Raw genomic sequence first — 22091 nt, forward strand, 5'->3', positions numbered from 1 at the left:
TAAAGAAAAAAACACTATGCTTAAGAGAGGGCAACCATTCCGAGTACACACACCTTTATTACCTCGAATATTCCCTTTTTTCCTAGCTAGCAAGCATTCTCTTTACTAACTTAAACATGGAAGACATCTCTCACGGGCACTTCCAATAAGTTTCCAAGGGTATTTACTGTCTAAGGTTTTATTTTTATTTATTTATTTTTCAATATTCACTGTCTGAGGTTGATGGTGCACACTCAAGTAAGAAGCATAAATGAGCTTGAAGCAATAATTTGGCTTGTGTAGTACATGATGAGTTATTCGGTCTCATTGGCTATAGATCTGTAGTACACTGTCATGCCTTACCAAAAAACATAAATGGTTGATGCAAGAGTATCATTTTGTCCCAAGTAGAGAACCGGCCCACTTAATTGTCTTGCTCATAAACCATAATGTCTCTGCTATCTGCATGGAGTGAAAGCAAGCACGCATGCATTGATTCTATCACGTGAATGTTCCCTCTCTCTCTCTAAAAGAACAATGTGAACATTAAAGTTCAAACCTATGATATTTTCATTTAGAATAGTGATAAATTAATTACAATTTGATATAAATACATTAAAATATGAATATATGAATATATATGTGGAGAATGAGGAGAGAGACATGAAAGTAAAAGCAAAGTTTGTTGGTCTCCCCAGTGAGTGGAAATGGAATTTCTATGATTCCAAGCTTTAGGCTTTCTCTTGGACCAATGTCAAACAGAGAATCCATCTCATTGTCTAAGAAAATAGTCACTATAAAAGAAGGGGAAGAACAAGGAAAGGAGAGAAGGGTCCTACAATTAGAGACATTCTCCAGGGGCAAAGGGAAGGGAGCAGTCAAGATTAAAGCTATTTTGGCTCCTGCTCTCTGCTTTTCCTGTAATGCTTCCCTCATAAAGTCTTACATTATGTCATTATATGTTCTAAAAAATTCTAACAAATTTGGGGTTAACGACATGACATTCTCAAACACTGTTTATGTTTGATAAGAAAAAAATAGTGTACTAATTAGTATAGAAAAGTGAAAATGTGGTATTGAAAAGTGGAAAAGTTTTGTTTTTTAGTGATTTTTTATTTATTTAAATAATAATAAAAAGTGAATGATGTGTTATAAAAAATGAGAATGTTTTTATGCTAATTTTTTTTTTGACAAAAAGAGATGAATAGTATTTAGGGTGGGAGAGTGTTCCTTTTAGTCTCTAAAAATGACATATGTTTCTCACATGTTATAAACACGTATCATTTTTAGAGGCCAACTTGTAAATTAATTTTTTTGTAAAAATTAATTTAATAACATCTTCGCTAAGTACTAATTGAATCATCTAATTTAATAACATCAGCTATTAGAATCATCTAATTTCATGTTCGAATTTCTTGTAATTCGAGCAGAAAATTCTAAGAGATCACATTAATCCATCAACATATTTCCTACATCTCTTAAAAAAGGACCAAGGTAATTTGACAAAGCATTATATCACCTATTTACACTTTTTATATTGTTCTAGAAGATTAGGCATGTTCCACGTGGATCACTGTAACTCTCTCAGAGTGATGCATGGTTGTTTGGCTTTTATAGGGTGTGAACTTATCTGCATGTCCCCCATTAACATATCCACTTATAAATTATTATGCAAAAAGTTTAGAAGATGTATTTATTGATTAAAAAACAAAATGACACTGAAGAATAGTGGCATTATTTATTTTGGACGTTTTGGGGAAGTCTTTTCTGTCTCCAAACTAGTTACTATTCAATAAATGAGAGCCCAATCTTTCAAATCTCAGAGGGGCAAAGAATTACAAGATTTATTAGAATATTTAACAAAAGATAAATAGTATGGGTACCAAATCTAGCTTTTACCAAGATAGTTTTACCAAACATTGGTATCAGTTATATTTCTCTTGATTAATTTTTTTGTTCATCTCTAATAAATGAGTTACACATCAGTTTAGTAAGGTTCTTTTGGTAGAAGATTTGATACTCCTAGCAGTTCTCTTATCAAAATGCATAGTAATTGAAATAAGGATAGAAATTTCCTCCAAACTGAAGGAAATATCCTTCAAACCATTTAAAATAGTATCAAGTGTCTATAAACATTTAAAATACACATTAAATTATTAACTTCATTAATAGCAGTTTACTAACTTAGACTAAATTTAATGTGCATTTTAAATGTTTATAGACACTTGGCACTATTTTACATGGGTTGGTGGATATTTCTTTTAGGGTGGTTTGGAGGAAATTTATGTCCTAAAAATAATGTCAAATTGAGAACTTTAATAAATGTGGACGTGTTAGGTCTAAAGTGCTTCCAAATACCAAAATACTTTTTAATTATTCATGACCTAACTGGCCGGGGCGTTACACATATGTATTGTATGTATTGTTGTTTGAATTAACTCCTTTATTTGTACCAACTCTACGGTTGGACCGTGAGTTCACATTTTATCTAAAATGAATTAGTGTTAGAGGAATGTTAGGTTTACAAATAAATTTTACAGAAAAATTTTTACAAATTGATGTGGCGCAATATGATTGGATATAAGATAATTAAGTTCAAATTATAAAAAACTTAATCATTGTACCACATCAATTTGTAAAAGTTTTTCTGTAAAATTTGTTTGTAAGCCTAGCACTCCTGATTTTAGTCTTAAGGCCAAAGAGACAAACTCAAGTCTTTTACTGACCTCAATATCGTGCTCAATGAGCCTATTTTTAGAGCGGTCGCATGGAACGGTATTGTATCCCAACACCTTCTAAAATTCAAAGATATGATAGTTATTTTCATTTTATTACTCTATTTAATTTAAGCTAATTATGTTTTGGTTATGTTGTTACTTCGTTTGAAACAGTTTTCTGGCTCTGTCATGGTGCACTTTACTGGGACCTTGCTTATCAAACACCAACCAATTACAACATCTTTATATCAACACCTCGGATCCCTTCGGATATGGTACCAAATATGGGCAAGAAAAACAAATTTCCTCCATTATTTTCAAAATCAACATTTTTTTTCTTAAAAGTCCCTACCCACTTCTCTTCTTTTTTTGTGTATATTGATTCATTGTATGGTTCCTTTATTGAAATTGATCTATATCTTGATAAATTAAAAATAAATAGCAATCTAAAAGTTGCTCTTAAGCACGGGCGGAGCAAGGTGACCGGAGGCCATGACCGCCGGTCCATTTTAAAGTTTTCTCATAATATATATATATATATATATATATATATATATATATATTGGCCTAAAAAATAGGCATTATTCTTCATTCATATTTTAGCTTTTGAAGAAAAATCTTGAGGTTAAAGAAAGAATCTTGCTGATCAATCATGATAGTCAACTGGTCCATTAAAGAATTCAATTTTTGTAAGATAAAAATGTTTTGGCATGCAAAGAACCTAAAAATGTCTTTTAACTCACTCGGCGACGAAGAAGATGCATTTGAAAAGAAGTGTTGCATCGATCATTGCATGGTATGTGGAAAATGGAGCCCATGCATGCCATCATTTTTAAAAACATACAGGGACACACATTCACCCTAGCTAGCTGTATGTCACCCGCCATGAGTAGTCATGACAGGGAAAGAGTTGCAGCACATCTTGTATCTTCTCAATTAATGGATTGTGTGGTGTTCTGTTTGATTTGTTTATGTGGTCTCTTCTGCCATAGAAATATATCATACTTGTCTTTTTTATCCTACACCAAAGGGTCGACATGACTCATGGGACACCCACTTTTTGTATCCTGATTTGTAGCTTGTTTGATTTGCTTTGAAATTGTCTATAAAAAAGTCTTTTAACCCTTCTAACACACAAAACTCACAAAATTAAAACCAACAGTTCACTAGTTTAGACTCGCGATTATTTTACATTTGGACCAGAAATGCAATATGGAACCATGCAGAAACTCCGGTTCGGACGAGTTTCGACTGAACACCTCGAGACTTAGTAGTCGGCTGAATAGAATCCAATTGTGATACAAATTGGATGCTATGGGTCTCAGCGACCCTCATTCGAATGTAGATTGACAAACACTCTGCCCTTTTGAGAATTCCCCCCAAAGCTCATCTATTGTTTGGACAAGTGCTAAACATCATTCAAACTTAGACATCTTCTTATTTCTTTAGAAATTGGAATGCAACTTAGTGTATGTCACAACTTACTGTAAACAATTTTTTTTTTTTTTTTTGTCTAAATCGAGTTTATTAAATTAATATTTATCTTTAAACGTACCTGTGATTTTATTTAAATTTTTAGTCGGATTAATAAATGTCAATAATTAACAGTATTTGATAATCTAGCTAAGAGGCCTATAGATGTTGACAAATTATGATTGGTATCTGAAACCAGGTCGGTGGTAGGCTTCCATCAGGAGATTTCTGCGAATCTGTGAATGGTGGGACTCTGCCACCTTGATTTGTGTGTTTATAATAAAGTATTCTTGACGATAGGAAGCAACTCAATCAAAGCAAAAACCACAAAACAATCATGGGCCATCGATCACACACACACACGTGACTCACATGAATAATCAATGCTTTAAAAGTGGCAGCCGATTTCCTACCTGTTGGGACTCAATTGAACGGTGCCTTGACATCTAACTAACTTGCCCTATCTGTTACTCATGTGAACTCCAGCTCCATTTTTTCTTGGCCATTCTGTTAATACTCTTGAAGTAATGATGAGGCTCTAAACACGTCTTGAAGTTTGTGGAAAAAATTACATTAGGAAATAATAACGGAAGCCGGTGAAGACTGACGACGAACACTGTTGAAGGAACAAAGGGGAGTGGGGGTGGCCAACGACGATGGTAGGTGGCGACTATGAATGCAGGGTAGACTAATACAAATTTCTACTCTTACATTTTTAAGAGTATACCTTAAACATAATAGTAAAAATTATCATTAAATTTAGAATATAGAAATAAGAATATGTGTAGAATTACTTAACCTCAAATTTGTGATTAATAGGTAATAAAATAGATTGTCACATGGAAGCATATGCTATCTATGCTTGATGTCTTTATGCACCCAAGTTAACTCTATTTGATATTGCAAAAAGAAAAGCAGATTTTTCCTTGACTACTCAAGTTGCCTATGATGAAAGGAAAACAAAGACTACCCAAGTCATTGTAAATGTCATGGAAAGATGTGATTAGTTTGTATTTTATGGGGGTTAACTTCAACTTTGTTGAAAGGAAAAAGTGTGTTGTTTAATTTATATTTGGGTTAAATTCACTTTACCCTTGAAGTTTTTAGGGTTTATCAATTCGAATCTCAATGTTTAAAAATTGGCAATATACCCCTCTAATATTTTAAAAAAGTTCAATTCAGACCCTCAATTACTAATTTTTGTTTAATTTGACAGAAATCATCCCACGTGAGTCTTGTGTGGAATTTGTATGCCTTCTATTCTAATTTTTCCCTTATCAAAACCTATGAAATCACGTAATTACTCAAATTAAAACTTATGAAATTGTAGGTAATTACGTAATTTCATATCTTTTAATGAGGTCAAAATTGGAATAAAGGGCATCAAAATCCCACGTGAAACACACGTAGGATGATTTCCGTCCAATTAGACGGAAATTAATAACAGAGGATCTCAATTGAAAATTTTTAAAACATTAGAGGGTATATTGTTAATTTTTAAACATTGTGGTTCGAATTGAAAAACTCCTGAAATTTCAGGAATAAAGTGAGTTTTCCCCTTTATATTTTTGACAACAAATGCATTTGGCATAGTGATTTCGCGGACCAAAACTACAATTTTAAAGGTTAAACTATGATTTTATCAACTACTTATTTGTGTTTTTAAAATTTGTGTTTTCAAATTGCACGTCTTAAATTGCAATTTTTAAATCAAACGTTTTGAAATCGCAAACTCAAATGAACTCAAAGCGTAAAAATCTTGCCCTAGAGGGGTTTTTTTTCTTAAAAAAAAAAAAAAAAAAAAAAAAATTCTTGGGTGGACTTAAACTTGGAAAACAGAAAACATGAAAGAAGGCCCAATAGCTGAAACCAGCTAAGCTATGATAAAATGCAATTAAAATATTGGCCACAAGGAAGAATGAGAAGGTGGCAGTACTAAAAGCCGGCGTGCCAGCTACTGCCTCACTGCAAAATGTGCAGTGTGCACCTTGTGATGGATTTTATCGGCATTCCTCTAAATCTAGCAGCGCTTATCTCGGACCAAAGGGTTACCACAACTGTCTCTATATGTAGCCTGTGTCTTAAGGGACCACTTTCTTTGTATTTATGAGTATTTTACAAAATTATATCAAATAATTTTATATATTTTATGAGTCTTTTGTAATTTAGATTGTTTTTACTTTGAAAACAAACAACCAGAGTGAAGAAAATAATAGTCTGACAACCAAAACAATAGCCATCTACAAATAAAAATAGCAAGAAAAAATAAAAATAAAAAGTATAAAAGCCAGAGCCATGGGCCAACGGCCCAATTCGATGCTCAAATCGTGGGGCCATTAACTGATGGTTTACTTCAGGGTTGTTTCACAGTAGAACACTCATCGGCTAGTATGGAACTTGAGAGGTCACTCAATCTTCCCTATGGATCAAGGCTTGTAGGCCGAAGGTTAAAGGGGCCCGATGGCCCATGGGCCTAGAAGGCACTTGGTCGCCTTTTAGAAAGTCGATGGTGTTACCCATCACCAGTTGCTGATGCTATAAATATGAGTTTCTTTGGACTTGATCATAGTGATTTAATGGTGCAATTCAATTTGGACTAATTTACATTAACAAAAAAAAAAAAAAAAAAATCCCATTTGCTGAAATGTGTTGTGGTGAGAACAAAAACTTGCAAATAACTTACTTTTCTATAAATCCTAACTTTTTTTTTTTTAAGAATTATGGGGAATAAGGGAAAAATTCTCTCAAGAATGTTTCATATTGAATAACACTGATTGGGAGGTCACACCATTTTTATTGGGAGGCCATACCGTCTATAAAGCTGTGGGCAATTTGGTCTACATTTAGGGGTGAAATCCGAATATCAATAAGGTGGACAAAACTAACACAAAAACTTTTGAAGGGGTAAAAATAAAATTTTAGAGGATTTATTTGATAAGAACTTATAATTATGGGGTCAATAGGGTTGTAGTTCTCTCCCGGTCTACATCACCACCCAATTTCCATATCCTTTAATTTTCTTCCAGAAAAAATATCCGCCATATCTTTTCATGACGATGCATTTGTATTCTCATTTGTACAGGGGATAAAATTATTTAAGTACATGGGATGGTATTAATGAGTGTGAATCATTTTTATTGTTTCTACATTTACTGAATATAAAACTCACAGTGTCTGAAAATAAATTCTGAGCTTTTAAGGAAACTGAATAGTTGACTCGTTATCGACTGCCAATGTCGGTCATTAAACCAACAAAAGAAATAAGGTTGACCTGAAGGATAAAACTCAGAAGCATCATGTTACTTAACATTCATAGTTTTACAAACCAACTTTTATAAATGTAAAGATCAAATAATTGTACACCAGTTTAACGACCTTCAAGCATGGTGTTGGTTAGCTCATTTAAGGAAGTGGGTGGTCCTTTAGAGCCTAAGCAATCCAGACCAGAATTAATGGTTCTGTAACTTCTGTTGATAAATGCTGGCTTGTTAGGAGATGGAACAGTTCCTTCATTTCCAAGCATGAAGACAATTTCAAGCATGGTTGGCCGATCTGTGGCTTGTTCTTGCACACATAAGAGCCCAATTTGAATGCATCTCAGAACTTCATGAGTGGGATATTCTTGACCCAGTGATGGATCGACTATGTCCAAGGCTTTGCCATCCATCCATAGGTTCCATACCTACAATAAATTGAACAGTTTTTATCTTTAGAGTAATTGCCACTTGGGGTGAAATTCAATCAAATTTAGGCTTTTGCTTACGTATCCAATCAAATTTAGGGAAGGACTTTCGATGTGATAATAATTGTTTCTCTTGCCACTGATTATCTCTAGTGTCAAGACGCCATAGCTAAAGACATCTGATTTTATAGAATATAACCATTCCATTGCATACTCTGGAGACATGTATCCACTGCAATTGCACCAAAAAACAAAAAATGATGGTCGTCTAAGTTTTGCTTTTAGTAGCATTGTAGGTCCATGTGAGAGAGAGAGAGAGAGAGAGACATACTATGTGCCAACAACTTTTCTTGTAGTTGCTTTATCTTGATCATCATCAAACATTCTAGCTAGCCCAAAATCTGAAATTTTTGGATTCATTGCCGCATCCAGTAGAACGTTACTTGCTTTTAGGTCTCTGTGGATGATTTTTAGCCTTGAATCTTGATGAAGATATAAGACTCCTCGAGCAATTCCAGAAATAATGTCAAATCGCTGTCTCCAATCTAACAATTTCCTTCTTATTTCGTCTAATCCAAAACATGAAATTAAGATTCCATCAATAATACATAGTGAAAACAATACTTACATGCCAAAAAAATATAAAATTTTACTCTCACATTTATATAATTGAAAATGAGTGGTGATTGAAGAGAATGCATACCGAAGATGAAAAAGTCAAGACTTTTGTTTGGCATGTATTCATAGATCAACATCTTCTCTCCATTGTGAATGCAACAACCCAAAAGCTTCACAAGATTCCTATGCTGGAGTTTTACTATCAGCTTAGCTTCGTTCTTAAATTCTTCAATGCCTTGCTTTGAACTTCTTGAGCGTGTTTTCACTGCTATTTCCTGTCCATTGGCTAGTTGACCCTACAATTATAATGGGGACTTAAAACAATTAATTAACATATATTATCTTCTTTTTTTTTTCTTTTTTTTTTACATTATATATAGTATGCATGTATGATGTTAGCCATGCATGTAAACCACCATGGAAATCCCTCCATCAAATATTGCTCTAGGTGCATGTTAAAGTATTATTTAAATCCAGGTAGTGGCTCGTTCGAACCTAACTTCAGGCGAGACTTCAACGGAGTGCTTCTATAAAATCCTTGTTCAAACCTACCAAACACTTGTTCGAACCGGCTTCCAAACAAGTAACTCGTTCAAATGTAACTTCAAATGAGAAACACTCTCCAGAGTTTTAATCTTCTCTTTAGATCTCGTTTTGACCCAATAAACATCATTTGAATTAGCTTTTTAATGCCACCAAGCATGCCTACATCCCATGTTAGAAACTTGAGATATGATTTTTTTTATAAGGCTGGTTTGATTGAAAACCGCCCTACTTGAAATGATGATTCAACAAATTTCTTTAAAAAATGTCAGCTTTAATTGTGGTTCAAGCATTGAAATTTGTGGGTCTGAACGTCTGCAACAAGAAATCCTTCGTGGGTATGAACAAAAAAATTGTCATTAAAACTTCAGGATTCATTGTCAACACATATATCCATCCGTCGTGGGTCTGAACAAGAAATCCTTTTTGTAGAAAATTCATTGTCATTGAGCATTTGTCTCTTTGGCTCAGTTTCCTTTGTTCCTCATTAGAGCTTCGTACCTCTTTGACTCTGTTTTCTTCTGGTTCTTCCCTTTGCTCTTTGAAATCGTCTCTGATCAGTTTTACTTTTTAATTCTTGAATTCAAAAGAGGGAAAAATCATTTTTCTTATAAATTTTTTAGATGTTCAAGCACCCGTCGATCACTTTCTTCAAACCGGTGCTTGTCACGTTCCGTAGACATTACGAGGACGAGTTTAATAGAGGCATGCTACACAATCACTTTTCAACCATCTCTTTTTGCAAATCCAATAAATTAATAACTGGATTTGTGAACTTATTATGTGGGTTTCACACAAATTAAATAGTAAATTCATCAATTCACTATATGAAGATGATCGAAAGAATAAATTTTTATTATTTCTTAATCGAATATGAGCATGAATTTTTTTTAACTAACATAGCTTTTGCCACATCAGCGTGTAAGCCTCAATCCCTTTATAATTCTATCTGTACCCATAAATATCTCATATATCTTACAAATTTAATGATTGATTTTTTTTTTTAAAAAAAAAAATGTATGAAAAAAAATAAAAGAAGGATGGGACAAACGCTCTACCATTTCTCAACTTGAACTGAAATAGGAATAGTAATATTGGTTAATATTTACATTTAATGTGTACGTGCAAGAATAACCTTATAGACCGGGCCAAAACCACCTTGTCCAAGCCTTTTAGACGGGGAGAAATTGTCCGTGGCAGCAACTATGGTGCTCATATTGAAAAATTGCAGATCTGGCCGTTTTCTTCTAATTTCATCAAGCTTCGCAGAATCTCGAAGAAAGGATTGTGCGCCATTTGTACCGTCATTAAACAATGCGACTTGTCTTCTGCTCCCTGTCCAATCATGCAAGCACATCGTTACAAATGATCGTTGTAAAAAATTTTAAGCAATTAAATGCAAGAGTAATGATTTTTAAAATTATCATTAAATTTGTAATTTTTATGTGGTAATTTTAAAAGTTATCTATAAGTATGTCTGCCACCACCTATAAGCTATAGGAGAAGGATAAGGAAGATATTCCTTCTCTTAAATAAATAAAAAAGAAAAAGAAAAATAATTATAAAAATTTGCTTACCTTTTCTCTTCCTCTTTATCAACCAGCTTGCAAATAGGAGAAGAAGAAATGAAGTAAAAAGTATGGCCACCACCACACCTGCCAGCCTCCTCTTATTTGCAAAGAACCTCTCTGATTTCTTTACTGTATAGGCGGAAACTACTTCCCCTTTCATGCAACAATATATAGACGCACGTAAACTATTCAAATAATCATGCAATATTAATTATGGCTTGTTTGAAATTGTGTTTGAAGAACTTAAAAGTACTTTTAACACTCAAAAATTCCATTTAAAATTACTTTTAACTCATTTAGTAAAAAAATTAAAAGCGTTTTTGATGGTCCAAAAACCTTAAAAATGGCTAAAAACCCCTTTCGCCAAAAGCTAAAAAATGAAGCTTTTGTCCAAAAGCTCTTTTTGACTTAAAAACTCTATTTCTCAAAAGTAATCTCAAACAGGTTCTTAATTTTTTTGGTTTATTTTATTCTATAATTTGATTGATTTTATATGTTATATTATAGGGCATATTTTACTATATAATTAAAAAAAAATGGTAACTTTACTTTAGACCCCTGAATTACTATACGATTTGACAAGTTCTCAAACTTCAAAACCTCTAAATTTGAACCCATGAACTCTTTTATAAAATTACAAATTTACCCTTAATTTCAAATTAAAATTTTTTAAAAAAATAAATTTTATATATATAAAAAATCACAAGGTGATGACCCACGGTGGGGCCACCTTGTGACCATTTTTTTTTTCAATTTTTTTTAATAAAAAGAAAATTGAAGGGTAATTTTGTCTTTTTAGGGTTTGAACGGCAAAAATTAACGGATGGGGTAAATTGACTGCAATTGAAAGTTTAAGAGTTCAAATTAAGATGTTTTAAAGTTTGAGGGCTTGTCAAATCACATAGCAATTCAAAAATGTAAAGTGAAGTTACCCTTAAAAAAAATATTAAGAAAATTATTGCTCTTGTACCTAACTCGAGTGCATCCACACGCACGTACAAGTCTTGGCCCCCATCCTTAAATATGTGTGTATCTACCAAATCACCATGCCACGTAATGCACCCACCTTCCTCTTTCACATCCACACTAGCATAAGCCAAGCAAGAACAATTCTGCAAGCACAATTCTCCACACTCTCCAAAACTTACACTCGCATTTACTCTTGCCACTGAAGTATTCGGAACCTTCATGCCGACCACCTTCTTGAAACCTTCACCGCTCCGGCAAAGGGATGCCTCTCCCCGCTTCCTCGCGCACTCACCTGACGCATTTCTCAGGAACCCCGGTAGACACGAGCACTTGGAATCATTAGCAGCGTTGATATCACAGTTGCCAAATGCACCGCACTCACCGTATGTGTCGCACCCATCCGCATAAGGAAATGAGCCAAGAATAGTCCATTTATTCTCTCCCTTCAGAAACACATACCGCTGGATCGACCCGGACTCGTTTAAGACTGACGTTGCTAAGACTACTTAATAGCGTGCATTGAAACTCCAGATCGTGGTAGTCTCGTTCTGGTTGTCCACCAAACTAGAATTGAAGAGTTGAGAACTTTGCAAGTTGGGTATGCCGCTCCATCCAATGCCAGTCCAGTGACCGGAGTGCCATCGCAGAACGTCGCCGTTGTACAAGAACAACTGAGGGGAGCCATTGGTGTGGATCTTGTACGACCAATTCCTGGTTCCCGGGTCATCTCTGGACTTCCAAGATGTTAGGAACCAGTTTAGGCCCGTCTTTCGGTCAATCCCAATTTTCATTTTTGGAAGCTGGATGTGTGTTGGATAGTCAAAGCTCTCCCATAGTACCTCCAATGTTCCATTGTCACTGATCAAGACAAGATTTCCTGAATCCTTGAGCTGAGCGACAGTATTATTGTTGTTGAGGCTTGGTTTCGAAACATGATTTGTGGACCAGATGAGTGTGGTGCTCCGATTGTTGGCGTGGAGTACGAGATTTCCATGAACATCAATTGAGAGAACTCCAATCCTTTCTTTAAGAGGAGTGTCTCTGTTTGCAACCCACACCACCGTATTTCCTGGAGCGCTGTAATACCAAATCCCAACATAGCGCTAGGTGGACTCACCGGGAGCAAAGAAACCAAACGAGAAGGTTTTTCCGGTAGAGACTAGAACCTCATGAAGTTTTGGCTGGTGATCACCACCATTTCTGATGTTTTGGCTGGTAGTAATGGTGTCCAGTGATGTGCCGAACCGGAGGAGGAAATAAAGCAACGTTTGCAGAAAAAGAAACCTCTTTGCAAAGTACATGATCATGTGGAGTGATGGATGCAAGTGTATGATATTTTGATTCATATCTACTACTATGTATCTATATATGTACTAGGTTTCGTCGTGAACCAATTAATGAACATTGCCCTACCCCGATTACTTGTAAGATCCTTTAATTCAATAGTCAATACCCCTTTAGCAAGAAACATGGTTTTCCTAATGAAGATTGGATATATAGGTCCTGGCTAATCATATGAGATTGCCGAAAGCATTGAAATCTAGGTGGTGGCAACTAAATATTGGTGGCCCAAATCTCATAAAAGAGGAAATGTGACAAATGACGACAAAGCAAGTGACGTGTGTAAATGAAACTAAGAAGTCCTTAAAGGGGTAGCTTAGTCGGCTGGGAACCATGTTTTATCAAGCGAAGGTTATTAGTTCGAATCTCATTTTTTGTTTCTTTCTCTTAGCCGACATGTAAATAAAATAAAATAAAATAAAAAACTAAGAACAGGAAGTACCTTATTTTATTACACTGGCAAGGAATATGATCGTGGGAAAACCAGAAAGTTGCTTCTTGGTTGTCTAGAATTGATTAATTGGTGACGCAGGAGCAGCTTTAGCCACAAATTGGATCGAGCTAGATATTAATTGCTTTGTATATGATATGATGTATTGATGTATCAATTTCTTGCTGGAACATAGTGTTTTCATGACTTATCTAATATTGGCCACATTATTTGAACAACTCCCACCACTATCATAACTATAGGTGATGGGGACTTCTATTAATGCAATTTGTTGTAACCAAGAAAATGGCTTTTTTGATTCTTGTGGGATACTTTAAATTTTCTTTCAAGGAGATTTTGATGTTAAATTTAGTCGCGGTTGATACAGTTGATCGCTACCTCACCCTCGAATTGGTCTAGGGTACTTGCAAAATAAAGAAACAAGGGGTGACTCGCTAGAGATATCAACAGAGACATTTTTGATGCTTAAGTCAATAAAATTTTCTCCTCACGAATCAACCATTAATGTTAACCCACCATGTAGGTAGATCGGCCAAAACCAGAGCTATGGGCCGATGGCCCAATTCGATGCTCAAATCGTGGGGCCATTAACTGATGGTTCTCTTAAGGGTCGTTTCTGGGTAGAACACCCATCGGCTAGTGTGGACTTGAGAGGTCACTCAATCTTCCCCATGGATCAAGGCTTGTGGGCTGAATTAAAAGGGCCCGATGGCCCGTGGGCCTAGAAGGCAGTTGGTCGCCTTTTAGAAAGTCAATGGTATTACGCATCACTAGTTGCTGAAGCTAAAAGTATGAGTTTGTCTTTGGACTTAATAGTGATTGAATGGTGCAATTAAATTTGGACTAATTTACAAAAAAAAAAAAAAAAAACCATTTGCTGAAATGCGTTGTGGTGAGAACAAAAACTTGCAAATAACTTACTTTTCTATAAATCCTAATTATTTTATTATTATTATTATTATTATTATTTTAAGAATTATGGGAAATAAGTGAAAAATTCTCTAAAAAATGTTTCTTATTGATAAAACTGATAAATAACACCGATTGGGAGGTCACACTATTCTTATTGGGAGGCCATGCCGTCTATAAAGCTATGGCCAATCTGGTCTACATTTAGGGGTGAAACCCGAATATCAATATTTAGGTGGGCAAAACTAACGCAAAAACTTTTTAAGGGGTAAAAATAAAAATTTAGAGAATTTATTTTTAAAATTTGAAGAGATTTTTAAAATTATGGGGTAAATAGCTCTCAGTCTACATCACAACCCAATTTCCATATCCTTTAATTTTCTTCCTGAAAAAACCTAAATTTTTTCAGGCATAGTACTCCCAAAACCTCAAATTTTTATTATTTATTTCAAATTATCCAAAAAAGATTATTGCACAAGTGGGATTACTTTACAAATTTAATTCAGCGTTTGTATTAATTCTTTTACATTTTAGCCAATGTAACGACTGTCAAGTACCAGCTTCCGAACGAAGATCTTGATGCTTTGATTTCCGTGACAAAGGACGAGGACGTGGCGAACATGATGGAAGAGTACGACTGCTTAGCACAGAGTCAGAACCCGAGGTCGGCTCGGCTTCGGCTATTTCTCTTTCAGACAGGCGACAGCTCCAGAGCAAGCAGTATCAGCTCACTACTCGGCTAACCTTGACCACTGGTTCCTTGATGCTCTCAACGCCGGCGGCTCGGCGCTCGAGCGAGGCTGGTCAAAAGCCTCCTCGATTCTCTCCGAGTTACCCGACTATCTCTTCGGGCTGGATAATTCGGACGACCCGAAAATGAAGACCCGGAACCTCCTAGCCGATAATGTGTCGAATTCGGATCCGGGTTCTCCTGCTCCGGCTTTGTCTTCGCCGTTTTGTTCAGTTTCATCGGTTTCGTGTGTACCGCCGATACCGAATCTTCCACCTGTAAAGACCAAGCCAGATAATCCGGAACCGGAGGTGCAAGCAAAGGAGAATCAAATAGAGGGATTAGCAGAGGCCGGTGGCCCTCCCATATCGCAACCAAATGGGCACCCAGGAAACCCGGTAATGCAATACATGCAGGATTCTCGTTACCAGGGTCATGTCGTACAGCCAATACAAGTTTACTATGTTTCGGGTCCTGTTCCTCCCGGGAATGTTTCTGTTCAACCCGTGGCCATTCCGGCCCCATATTCTTAGCAATATCACGCAGTTTCGGGTCAACTGCCACTCGGGTACCACCATGCTGTACCGGGAATGAGTCCATTATATGGAGGAGGGATGAGACCGGGTGTGGCTCAGCCAGTACCGTTTGACCCGTATGATGTGCAGTCAAGAGTTATTCAAGATGGGGTAAATCAGCAAGTGTTTTATGGGGTTAGAAACTCAGGCATGGTTCCGGTTTATCCAAATATTGCGGTGCCGGGTGGGGAAGATTCACTGAGCATCAGGTTGGAGATAAAAACGGGTCGGGTTCCCAATAGTCTTTACCATCAGCTAGGGTCCAATGTAATAATTGATGTATGTAATGTTTAGTGAATTTTCATTTTGTTATACGCTTGTGTGAGGTTTGTGTTCTTTTTTTGTTGATGTGTGATTATTGGCCTGTAACTACTACTTCTATATGCTTTGCTTTTTGAAGTTTGTTTTGTGTGACGAAATCAATTAAAGCATAGATTGGTTTTCAAAGCAAACATGTATGTATAGGGTACATTATTTTTCACTTATTTTTCTCCTTGATGATACAAAATAATGATGCAATTGATTAAGTGGTCCTACTCCTATACAACCAATGAAACCCCCTACAACAGGGGTGAAACATTTTAGAAGCTTGTTGAAATTTGTCAGCCAAGAGATTCTTTTATGCTTAAGTTGACAAAGAAATATTTGGTAAAGTTCTTGGATGTTATGAGTAATAGTTCGGTGATGAAATTCTTCAATGCTTAAGTTGCTTAAGCTAACGAAGAAATATATAAGTATGATCTCCTTATCTTCTACTGTGGACTATATACAAAAATAAGAATCCTTAGTTGTTCAAATTACACGCCAATCGAACAATTTTCATAGAAGGATTGTGGTTACATGTTGATTCAAGCAATTTGAAGTGCGGAACCAATCCCTATACAAGGACCCAATCTTGTCATTTTGCCTTAAAAAATAGGACACGTCACATAAATAATGCTCCCGTTCATGCAAACAGGCACTGACCTTTTGTTGGCAAGCTCCACTCATGGTCGCCCATATGGCTAATAATTCATTGGCACAGATTGGGCATTGGGCTGAGTCCATTTAACATTATACAAATATCTAACGTTTTAATTTTTCTCTATTTATCATACTTATTTAACGGTGGTTGACATGACGTGTTTTAAGTAATTTATCATATTAATTACTTAAAAAAAAAAATTACAAATAAAAAATTATTTAAAATACGTCACATCAACTTGTATGAAATTAGTATGAAAAGTAACATTACTTTTATATTAATATATAAATAAGAGTATAATGCTAAAAACTACCGTTCGTTTGATAAATTGTTTTTTAATATATTTTTTTTTTAGTAAAAAAATGTTTTGGTGTGACATAAAAGTGAAAGTAGTTTTGAGTGTTCTGTGAGTGTTTTATATTTAGAGTTGTTAATTAATGGTCTTTTTTTTCTTCAAAAAAAGGTCATAATATTATAAAATAAAGAGTAAAGTCCATTTAATCCCTTCAAACTATCACCATAATGACAATCTACCCTTCAAACTATCAATTGCGACAATTTACTCTCCAAACTACCAAAACAATGACAATGTACCCCCAATTTTTTTTAAAAATGACGAAATTACCCTTATTAAAATAAAAAATAAAAATACTAAATTTTAACAAAATAACGAAATTACCCCTATACTAAATTCTATAGGGGTAATTTCGTTATTTTGTTAGTATTGGGGGGGTACATTGTTATTGTTTTGGTAGTTTGGGGGATAAATTGTCGCAATTGATAGTTTAGGAGGTAAATTGTCATTAGGGTGGTAATTTTAGGGAATTAAGTATACTTTACCCTAAAATAAAAAAGTGGTATGTATACTTGGGCAATGTTTCTGCCGTCAACCATTTGTGTACGTGGTCTTTAAAGTAGTAATGTGAAGGGGCAACATGACGGCCCATTAGGCATTGCAGCTTTTAATATCAAGCCCATCAGTTTTGGTTTTTCATCAACTTGGTGTAAACCCTCTTCCCTCCCAAACGATCGAGTTTCACACTTTGTTTTGTTCGTGTCATAACGAAGTTGCGGGCCCAAACAACAAATCCCAATGGCTTAGTGGACTTGTAACTATTAGGCTCCGTTCGGTTTGCAAAATAAATCCTTATAATGAATCAACTAATTTTAGGTATAACTATTCTTTTGTTTGATAACATACTATTACTGAAAATAGTTTATTCCTATGAAACTACTAATCTCATACACATTTAAGTGGCTTAACTAATTCTTAAGAAATAGAATACATTTTTTCAAAAATACTCCTATAATTAAAAAAAAAAAAAAACATTTTAAACTTAAAAAAAAAAAAAATAAATAAATAAAATAAAGTGGGTGGCCATTGGGATGGTCGGCCACCTAAAGAAAAGGTCGGGGGTGGTCGTACCACCCTTAGATGGTTCGGGGTATGTAGCCACCCTAGATTTGCTTCAAGGGTGGCTTGATCACCCATTGGGGTGGTCGGCCACCCACAAAAGAGGTCAGGGGTGGTCGCACCACCCCCTAGACGCCTCGAGGGACTCGTTGCATTTTATTTTATTTTATTATTATTTTTTTTAATATGAGTTTCAAAAAATAATAATATGGGGTTTTTCGTCATTTTGATTCAATTTTCAATTTTTGCATGTGTGCTATCACCAAGCTAAGGAATAGGAATGGCTGTTTTATTCCACTCTTCTATTCGTAGTAATAGCTAATCATTTTTCAATGGATTAAACATTCTGCGAACCAAACGAGGCTTCCATTAGGCCCAACAAGGAATTAGGTAACGTCTTTAACCTGTTGGCGTACATTACATGTGACGCTATATGACAATGGTGAACAGTTGTAGCGTGGCTGGAGGTAAGGAATTTGACGTCACTACTCAGTCCGAGCCTTACCTTATCTCCGAGCGACACATGTACCTTACTAAAAACATGAATTAAATGCCACACCTGGCTAGGGTCATGCCTTATTAAAGGACAGCCCGTGACTAACGGCCGTATAAAGAAAAAAACACTATGCTTAAGAGAGGGCAACCATTCCGAGTACACACACCTTTATTACCGTATTGCTCGAATATTCCCTTTTTTCCTAGCTAGCAAGCATTCTCTTTACTAACTTAAACATGGAAGACATCTCTCACGGGCACTTCCAATAAGCTTCCTAGTTTACTGTCTAAGGTTTTATTTTTATTTATTTATTTTTCAATATTCACTGTCTGAGGTTGATGGTGCACACTCAAGTAAGAAGCATAAATGAGCTTGGAGCAATAATTTGGCTTGTGTAGTACATGATGAGTTATTCGGTCTCATTGGCTATAGATCTGTAGTACACTGTCATGCCTTACCAAAAAACATAAATGGTTGATGCAAGAGTATCATTTTGTCCCAAGTAGAGAACCGGCCCACTTAATTGTCTTGCTCATAAACCATAATGTACGTCTCTGCTATATGCATGGAGTGAAAGCAAGCACGCATGCATTGATTCTATCACGTGAATGTTCCCTCTCTCTCTCTTCTCTCTCTCTAAAAGAACAATGTGAACATTAAAGTTCAAACCTATGATATTTTCATTTAGAATAGTGATAAATTAATTACAATTTGATATAAATACATTAAAATATGAATATATGAATATATATGTGGAGAATGAGGAGAGAGACATGAAAGTTAAAGCAAAGTTTGTTGGTCTCCCCAGTGAGTGGAAATGGAATTTCTATGATTCCAAGCTTTAGGCTTTCTCTTGGACCAATGTCCAACAGAGAATCCATCTCATTGTCTAAGAAAATAGTCACTATAAAAGAAGGGGAAGAACAAGGAAAGGAGAGAAGGGTCCTACAATTAGAGACATTCTCCAGGGGCAAAGGGAAGGGAGTAGTCAAGATTAAAGCTATTTTGGCTCCTGCTCTCTGCTTTTCCTGTAATGCTTCCCTCATAAAGTCTTACATTATGTCATTATATGTTCTAAAAAATTCTAACAAATTAGGGGTTAACAACATGACATTCTCAAACATTTATGTTTGGTGAGAAAAAAAATTAGTATAATAATTAGTATAGAAAAGTGAAAAGATAGTATTGAAAAGTAGAAAAGTTTTGTTTTTTAATGATTTTTTTTATTTAAATAATAATAAAAAATGAATAATGTGATATAAAAAATGAGAATGTTTTTATATTATTTATTTATTTATTTTTGACAAAAGGAGATGAATAGTATTTAGGGTGGGAGGGTGTTTTGTTAAACACCCTCTTAGTCTCTAAAAATGACATGTTTATCATATGTTATGGACACGTATCATTTTTAGAGGCCGACTTGTAAATTAATTTTTTTGTAAAAATTAATTTAATAACATCTTGGCTAAGTACTAATTGACTTCGTTTGAGGCGAGTAATGTACGTTTTGTTAAATTCATGTAACTTTTGATAGAAAAGGAATTAATATGCTTTCAAATTACCTTGAATATGCTATATATGATATACATATAACAATGCCTAAAGTATTACTACAATGCAAATCATAGGCTTATATGCAAGATAAATGTTATATACTACATACAATATTCTACCTTTTTTTTATTGGATTGATGTGTGATCAGTGTCTATCGGCTATTAGAACATCTAATATTTCATGTTCGAATTTCTTGTAATTCGAGCAGAAAATTCTAAGAGATTACATTAATCCATCAACATATATATTTCCTACATCTCTTAAAAAATGACCAAGGTAATTTGACAATGCATTATATCACAAAACAAAGATAACGACTATTTACACTTTTTATATTATTCTAGAAGATTAGGCATGTTCCACGTGGATCACTGTACGTAACTCTCTCAGAGTGATGCATGGTTGTTTGGCTTTTATAGGGTGTGAACTTATCTGCATATCCCCCATTAACATATCTACTTATAAATTATTATGCAAACAGTTTAGAAGATGTATTTATTGATTAAAAAACAAAATGTCACTGAAGAATAGTGGCATTATTTATTTTGGAAGTTTTGGGGAAGTCTTTTCTGTCTCCAAACTAGTTACTATTTAATAAATGACGAGAGCCCAATCTTTCAAATCTCAGACGCGCAAAGAATTACAAGATTTATTAGAATATTTAACAAAAGAGAAATCCTATAGGTACCAAATTTTTTATCAAGATAGTCTTACTAAACATTGGTATCAATTACATTTCTCTTAATTAATTGTTTTGTTTCTCCCCAATAAATGAGTTACACATCAGTTTGGTAAGGATCTTTTGGTAAAAGATTTGATACCCCAAACATTTCTCTTATCAAAATGCATAGTAATTGAAATAAGGACATAAATTTCCTTCAAACTAGAGGAAATATCTTTCAAACCATTTAAAATAGTACCAAGTATCGATAAACATTTAAAATACACATTAAATTCTTAACCTCATTAATAGCAGTTTACTAACTTAAACTAAATTCAATGTGCCTTTTAAATGTTTACAGACATTTGACACTATTTTACATGGGTTGGTGGATATTTCCTCCGGACCGATTTGAAGGAAATTTATGTCCTTAAAATAATGTCAAATTGAGAACTTTAATAAATGCGGACGTGTTAGGTCTAAGGTGGTTCCAAATACCAAAATACTTATTAATTATTCATGGCCTAACTAGCCGGGGCGTTACACGTATGTATTGTTGTTTGAATTAACTCCTTTGTTTGTACCAACTCTATGGTTGGAACGCGAGTTTGCATTTTATCTAAAATGAATTAGTGTTAGACGGATGTTAGACTTACAAACAAATTTTACAGAAAAACTTTTAAAAACTGCTGTGGCACAATATGATTGGATATAAGATAAGTTCAAATTATAAAAAACTTAATCATGTTATGCCACATCAATTTTTAAAAGTTTTTCTGTAAAATTTGTTTGTAAGCCTAGCACTCCTAATCTTAGTGTTAAGGCAAAGGAGACAAACTCAAGTCTTTTACGGACCTCCATATCGTGCTCAACAAGCCTATTTTTAGAGCGGTCGCACGGAACGGTATTGTATCCCAACACCTTCTAAAATTCAAAGATAGTTATTTTCATTTTATTACTCTATTTAATTTAAGCTAATTATATATTCTAACAGTTTGAAACAGTTTTCTGGCTCTGTCATGGTGCACTTTACTGGGACCTTGCTTATCAAACACACCAACCAATTACAACATCTTTATATCAACTCCTAGGATCCCTTCGGATATGGTACCAAATATTGGCGAGAAAAACAAATTTCCTCTATTATTTTCAAAATCAACATTTTTTTTCTTAAAAGACCCTACCCACTTCTCTTCTTTTTTATGTATATTGATTCATTGTATGGATCCTTTATTGAAATTGATCTATATCTTGATAAATTAAAAATAAATAGCAATCTAAAAGTTGCTCTTAAGCACCGGCGGAGCAAGGTGATTGGAGGCCATGACTGCCAGCCCGTTTTAAAGTTTTCTCATTAAATATTTATATATAGTTAAATATATATACATTTTTGGCCTAAAAATAGGCATGATTCTTCATTCATATTTTAGCTTTTGAAGAAAA

The 22091-nt window shown here is 34.7% G+C and overlaps 2 protein-coding genes and 1 pseudogene across 2 annotated transcripts; 1 reads left to right on the forward strand and 2 right to left on the reverse strand.

The window, feature by feature from the left end:
- Window positions 1-7536: 7536 nt before the first annotated feature.
- On the reverse strand, window positions 7537-8083 carry LOC148589901 (receptor-like serine/threonine-protein kinase SD1-6). Its single transcript, XM_088516677.1, has 2 exons — window positions 7933-8083; window positions 7537-7851 (listed from the first exon to the last, which is right to left on the reverse strand). Exons 1-2 carry the CDS (start codon window positions 8074-8076, stop codon window positions 7537-7539), a joined length of 459 nt encoding a protein of 152 aa, XP_088372803.1. The 5' UTR covers window positions 8077-8083.
- A 98-nt stretch (window positions 8084-8181) lies between these two features.
- On the reverse strand, window positions 8182-12750 carry LOC132169924 (G-type lectin S-receptor-like serine/threonine-protein kinase At1g11410). Its single transcript, XM_088515647.1, has 7 exons — window positions 12719-12750; window positions 12139-12629; window positions 11554-12054; window positions 10590-10736; window positions 10148-10347; window positions 8555-8765; window positions 8182-8420 (listed from the first exon to the last, which is right to left on the reverse strand). Exons 1-7 carry the CDS (start codon window positions 12748-12750, stop codon window positions 8182-8184), a joined length of 1821 nt encoding a protein of 606 aa, XP_088371773.1.
- Window positions 12751-13898: 1148 nt separating this feature from the next.
- On the forward strand, window positions 13899-15852 carry LOC132169925 (uncharacterized; annotated as a pseudogene).
- The last annotated feature ends 6239 nt before the right edge of the window (window positions 15853-22091 follow it).

This window comes from Corylus avellana, chromosome 1 (genome assembly GCF_965113065.1).
Source record: "Corylus avellana chromosome 1, dhCorAvel1.hap1.2, whole genome shotgun sequence".
NCBI lineage: Eukaryota > Viridiplantae > Streptophyta > Magnoliopsida > Fagales > Betulaceae > Corylus > Corylus avellana.